Below are 6,794 nucleotides of genomic sequence, written 5' to 3'. Positions count from 1 at the left end.
ACTAGTGGGTGCAGGACACTATAGTTCATTTATGTAAAGTGAGGATAGCAAAATAAACTAAACTGTGACATATTATACCCAAAAATTCTTCATACAGTGGACTACCAGTAAAATTGATACAAATTTGGGACCAAAAATTATTCAGACCGAGTCTAGGAAAAAACATTGAAGTTCAGGTTTGCATGAAGCTGGGTGACAGCATGCCCAGGAGACTACAGGCTGTCATTAAGGCTAAGGGTTACCCGACTAAGTATTCATAGTTGTGTAAATACTGTCATACTAACAGCTGTCTAATTTTTGGTTGATTGTAATCCATTACATACCTTTCTATCAAATATTATCTAACATTATCAAGCTGAATTAGTTCTGACACAGTTTAAATCTGAGTTCTTGTTATATTTTATTACCATTTTCTAACCTATAGCGAATAAACTGAGATAATGTGAGAAATGTTGAAGGTGTCTGAATAAATTTTGGTTTGACTGTTTCTATTTGATAAATGAAGTTAACCAACTAACATTATACATACTCTTTTGGTTTCTGTACCCAATATTTTAAAAATTGACAAATGCAATAAAAATATTGGTATCGGTACTCGGTATCGGCAAGTACCAAAAATAAAAGTATTGTATCGTGCGAGTACTGGAAAAAGTGGTATCGGTGCATCCCTAGCTAAAAGTATGTCTAATCGAGACTTACTGTGGAGTGCTTATGTCACTGAAACTGCTACAATTGGTTGTATGTAAGAGGTTAGAGGACTTGACAGTGGATGAACACCTTGTGAGATGGGATATTTTGTTCAATGAAATGACAATTCTGGTCTTTTTGGAACTACAATTTGAGAGTTCTAGATGGTAAAAGAGGAGAATAAACCTGGAAGTAATAACTTTACCACTGTATAAGGCACTTTCAAATTAAATCACTTTGCAAATCCCATGTCTTTATTTGTAGCGAGAACCATTTCTTTATACAGTGGGGAAAATAATTATTTGATCCCCTACTGATTTTGTAAGTTTGCCCACTTACAAAGAAACTAAGGGTCTATAATTTTTATGGTAGGTTTATTTTAACGGATATAGAGAATATCAAGCAAAAAATCCAGAAAAAAAAACACTCTTCAAAGGTTATAAATTGATTTGCGTTTCAGTGAGTCAAATAAGTATTTGATCCCCAAGCAAAACTTGGTGGAGAAGCTTATTCATTTCACTTTTGGTGTGAAAAGGCTTTTATATTTGCCAAAAATAGAACTTTTTTTATTTTAAAAACAGACAAGCAAGCCCTGTCCAGATTTAAAAAGTAACGCAAAAGTAACGTAACGCATTACTTTCCATAAAAAGTAACTAAGTAACATAATTAGTTACTTTTTTATGGAGTAACGCAATATTGTAACGCATTACTTTTAAAAGTAACTTTCCCCAACACTGGTTATAAGTAGTGATTTTGGTCTGTCAACCTCAGAGGTCTTGACCTTCTCTGCTGTATCTAGCAATACAGTCATAGGTGCCAATGTCTTAAAATCATGTCAACTTAATCGTGAAAATCTTTTGAATTGCTATTCACTTCATTGCAGTAAAATATTTTTAATTATTTGCTAATTTTCTTACTACATTTTCTTACTACACTATATTTATTTTTATTACTAATTAGTTTATTACTAATTTTATTACTACTAAAACCTTTACTACTTTACTACTAAAAATCATTCTCATAAACAGTATAATGTATTGGTTACACAGTTTTTCCTCCCTCAATTTTTTCTTTAATTTACAGAAAATATTGTTTTTTAAGGTCCCAAACTATTATTTTTTCATTTTACTGCTGAAGTAAATGTTTATAGAAATGACACACACTTTTAGATGTGTCCCAAGTTTTAGTAACATGGTTGAAAATGATGAATGAATGAATGAATGAAATAAGAATACAAAAAAAAAAACAGTTTGAGGTTGTACATATTGTGTATTTTCATGGAAAGTGGCATAAAAATAAATGAATAAATGAAATAAATTTGAAACCCTTCTCCCTTCTCTCTTAAGATCAGCTTGGATGCCAGGAAAATCAAGCTCCTACGTCTGCCGGAGGGAAAAGCCTCCCCCTCTGGAACTAGACAGACTGTCTTTGAGGTGTGTGTCTGTCCCAATGGAAAACTCTTCTTATCACAAGCAGGAACTGGCTCCACTTGCCAGATCAGCAGCAACTTATGCCTCTAGATACTCACAAAATCCCTTCCACACACACACACACACACACTTGTACATACAGAGGACTTGTTCCTCTCTTGAAGAATCCAATGTTGGCAAGATTGAAAAGGATTTCCTCAAGATTCATGAAAATACTTTGTAAAACAATGTTTGAACAAGAAACTTTCAAGGTGCTCACCAGAAAACCATTCGACACATCGTGACAGTCACCATTCCCATGCATACATCGCTTTTACTCATCAGAGTCCTTTTTTTCAGTCAGAATCAATATACGTATATACAGTGGGTACGGAAAGTATTCAGACCCCCTTAAATTTTTCACTCTTTGTTATATTGCAGCCATTTGCTAAAATCATTTAAGTTAATTTTTTTTCCTCATTAATGTACACACAGCACCCCATATTGACAGAAAAACACAGAATTGTTGACATCTTTGCAGATTTATTAAAAAAGAAAAACTGAAAAATGCTCAGTATTTAGTAGAAGCACCCTCTTGATCTAATACAGCCATGAGTCTTTTTTACTATGGGTGCTTTATCTTGTATACGCCACATAAATATGACAGTTTTCTTCTGTTTTGGGCTCTATTTGTAACATCAAATTGTGTGTTATTACTCAAGTTCTACATCTACAGTCCTCCATCTGGGATGCCTCCCATGACGGTGATCACCTATACCCAAACTGTGCTTACACTGGGATAAAACCCATACACTCTGTTCAAAAAGAAGAACAGTGCCTGTGCCTTAATTCAATGCACTTGTGGCAAGAAGCACACCCCACTCACTTTAATTTAGACTAGGACACTTGCATTTAAGTTACTTGCCTTTTGCTCCCACAAATTAACAACATTTTTATGCAGCTTAATTGCATAAAAAATGTTGAGAAACCAGTGACCCCAAACTCACACATTATGTGCTGATTTCTGCTTTAATTTGGAAAAGAAAAAAAAAATTCGGATTTTGTTTCAAGAGAACAAAATATTTCAGATTTTGTTTCAAAGTTTTTTTATTGGCTTGGCACACAATGAAGAAAAGTTGAAATTGGGAGAAACACTTGATGTGTGGATGTTTGGGTGTAAGTCTGAATTTCAATCTTATTGTACAATTGAACACTAAAATGTACTAAACAAACCAGAGACATCCAAAGCAAAGCTGACATTCTGTCATATAACAAGAAGCCGTTGAAAATGTAGGAATTGAACGTTCATACTTCCCAGTTCCCAAGATTGTTTTTATACATATATGCACTACTGTTCAAAATTTGAGGTCTGTAAGGTTTTCTAATGTTTTTGAAAGAAGTCTCAGCAAGGCTGCATTTATTTGATCAAAAATACAGTAAAGGAAGATAAGGAAATATTATTACAATTTAAAATAACTATATACATTGAAATGTGATTATTCCAGTGATGGCAAAGCTGAATTTTCAACAGCTATTACTGCAGTCTTCACTGTCACATTACCCTTTATAAATCAAGAAACATTTCTAATTATTATCAATGTTGATACAGTTGTGCTGCTTAATATATTTGAGGAAACCGTGGAATCTGAGATGAATAATAAGTTCAAAAGAAAAGCATTTATTTAAAATAGAAATCTTTTGTAATATTAAAAATGTTTATTAATCGTTACTGTCCATTTTGATCAATAATGCATCCTTGCCTAATTATTTTAATCATTCTTGTATTAAGTCATTTATTGCTTAAATATTATTATTGCTGAAGTAAACCTCCCCAAAAATTTTTAACAATAGTATACATATACAGTGTATGCAAGAATGCAAATGCTAATGATACTTTTTTTTTTTTTTTATGTAGATCTCAAGTGACCCTATGAAACACTGAATCTTGTCTCCTATGTAATGATATCTTACACTCCAAGGTGGGGAAAAAAATAAATCTAATCCTCACTGTAATTCATTGCCACTTGACCACTAAATTTGAAGCAATGAGGAGTGACATCTGTGATCATTGTTTGAAAGTTGAAGCCCCTAGCAACTGTTGACATCCTATTAACATAAATGCTATAGGTAGTGAAAGGAGACAGGAACACTGGGAACTCTGTAGGGAACAACACAGCATCACAGAAGGGCTTAATCATATTCATTCTTTTTAATTTTCAATAGAATTTGAAATTTGGTGTGTGTGTGTGTGTGTGTGTTTGCTATTGCAATGAACTCGTGCATGATACTAAAAGACAGAAGCCAATGACATACAAGACAAGCCCAGTTTTTTTTAGGTAATAGAAAAAACATATGTTTGAGTTTTCCCCTTTATTGAATGACTCAACTAAAAGCAGGACTTTAGGACTGATACTTATGTTGTTTGATGAATTTTTGTGCTAAATAAAGGTTTTATCTACAGTCATTTATGTGTTCAGGAAAAAAAAAATAATAATAATAATAAAAAAATTATATATATATATATATATATACACAGTGTATAGCATTTAGTTTCCTCTCTTCTCCCAAATGTTGCTTAACACAGACATTACTTCTGAACAATGTGTATGTACGATTTTGTATGAGGAGCACAAAATGTTTCATATATTTTTTGATAATAAAACTACAGCTCAGCGTAACCTAGCTTTCAGTGTGTGACAGCTATACTGGGCAAGTCTCCAACATGTATACATATGTGTAAATAAAATCTGATATTGGATTGCATAAACAGCTAACACTACAGAACTAAATGCCTAGGGTTTAGTGTATATAATAAATTAGCCCCAGCCTAAACCCAAGGCATTTAGTTCTGTAATGTTATGAGCCCCAGCCTAAACCCAAGGTATTTAGTTCTGTAAGGTTTTTTTTGTTTTGTTTTTTTTTGTCTAAATTGTGTGCAGCATTTTATCCTGTTTTTGGTTTTTCAGGCTTTTGGTGACCACTTTGCAGAAATTCAGTGACATTAAACTTTTGTTTAACATTTTGTGATGACTGGAAACTCATTTATTTATTTTTATTTTAAAAAAAATTTTGAGGTAAGAGTGATGGAAATCCTCGCATATTCTATGCAAAACATACTTGGTTGTAGAGATAACTCTATTGATGCAAATAAATATGTCAGCTGTCTATATTAAATTTATTATACCTTAATGTATACAGTTTGTATTTATGAATTGAGTTGCAACCTAAACTGAACCAATAAACTTGACAAAAGAAAAAAGTGGATGAGGGCCAATTTTTCAAAGCTAAACGCTTCTAAACACAAATCTTGGTTAAACTTTATTTTAAAATGGTGTTATTACAGTGTAACTATTCAAATAAGTATGGAGTAATATTAATTAACTACATTTACTTGATATAGGTTAAGAGTTAGGGTTTGGTTTAGGTGTTATTTGATTGTAATTAAAGCTTAATATACTGTTATTACAATAAGTACATATAACGTGTAACTATGTCATGTTAAAAAAAAGTGTTACCAATTTGTTTTTACTGTAGCATCGACTTGAAATATGTAGTGTACAGTTTTTTTTTGTTTTTTTTTACAAAGTTCTCTGAAACACTTGATTCTGATTGGTCAGTCTCTGCATTCAGCAGTCAAATATTTCTGAATAATGACTGTTGTCCATGGCAACACCGTAACTGACCAATCTCTGCAGTCTCTACAACTAAGCTAATAAAATAATTATAACTCAATATATCATGTCCATGTATTTATTTGGTAAGTGATAAGCAGGATAATGTACAGTCAGCAAGATATTATTGTAAAATAAACCGCAACAGGTTGATTATGACCCCCAATCTTAATATATGTCTGTTTGTTTGTTTGTTTACAATCTGATATATGGGATGATATACAGTCATTGTTACTAAATAAATTGTTTTATTTACCCTGCCTGGGTTTATTTTGCAATAATGAACGCTGACTATATACACATTATTTTATACAATACTGTCTTAGTGAATGAATTATAATAAATCCTCTGCATATTATATCATATTTAATTTATTTATTTTTATTTTATTGTTTGTTTTTCATTACTTCCATGTAATATTGGAAAATTGTGTGTGTTACTGACAACTGTAAACATGTTCTCTGTTGAGGGCCGGAAACCATGGCAACCTCACAGGGGAAATTATTTCATGAGTGGCACTAATGTCTAGAAAAAATTATGGAATAGATAGGATTCCTGCTCACTATGTAGCAGCATGTCAATGAGAGCTCAAAGATTTAGAAATGTAAAACAGTCCCAAATATATTCTTAGCTCACTGCAGTCCTACTGAATTACATTCAACAACAGGCCTAATGATGTGGACAATGGTATACAACAATGACTATGGGTACCACCCACTTTTAGAAAGTAATCATTAAGGAGAGGCTTTTATCCAAAGCAACTTATAGTGATTTACAGATTACACCTATTACAGATTTCCCTGATACTTTGCCTTTGCTTATTTCTTTGTAGAGCTTGAACCCGCAACTTTCCCCTTGCAAGCTCTTAGCGTCAGGCACTACGCTACCACCCACACTGAACTGTAAATAACTTTCAGTTTGACTTTGGAAGACAAAACTTATAGATAGATAGATAGATAGATAGATAAATAACAAGCCATTTCAAAAGTCAACAACAGAGAAAAACCTCGTCAAAATTATTCCCTAA

General features: G+C 32.5%; 1 protein-coding gene across 1 annotated transcript in view; it reads left to right on the top strand.

Moving 5' to 3' along the window:
* The window catches only part of LOC107732320 (delta-sarcoglycan-like), a 102,655-nt gene extending 97,657 nt beyond the window's left edge, over nt 1–4,998 (top strand). The window contains exons 6-7 of the mRNA XM_016543603.1: nt 2,034–2,120; nt 4,012–4,998. Coding sequence (XP_016399089.1) covers nt 2,034–2,120; nt 4,012–4,038 — 114 coding nt within the window. The 3' untranslated portion in view covers nt 4,039–4,998. The remainder of the gene's footprint in view (nt 1–2,033; nt 2,121–4,011) is intronic.
* The last annotated feature ends 1,796 nt before the right edge of the window (nt 4,999–6,794 follow it).

Source organism: Sinocyclocheilus rhinocerous, unplaced genomic scaffold, assembly GCF_001515625.1.
Source record: "Sinocyclocheilus rhinocerous isolate Xijiao unplaced genomic scaffold, SAMN03320098_v1.1 scaffold249, whole genome shotgun sequence".
NCBI lineage: Eukaryota > Metazoa > Chordata > Actinopteri > Cypriniformes > Cyprinidae > Sinocyclocheilus > Sinocyclocheilus rhinocerous.
This window is presented reverse-complemented; position numbering and strand designations above follow the sequence as displayed.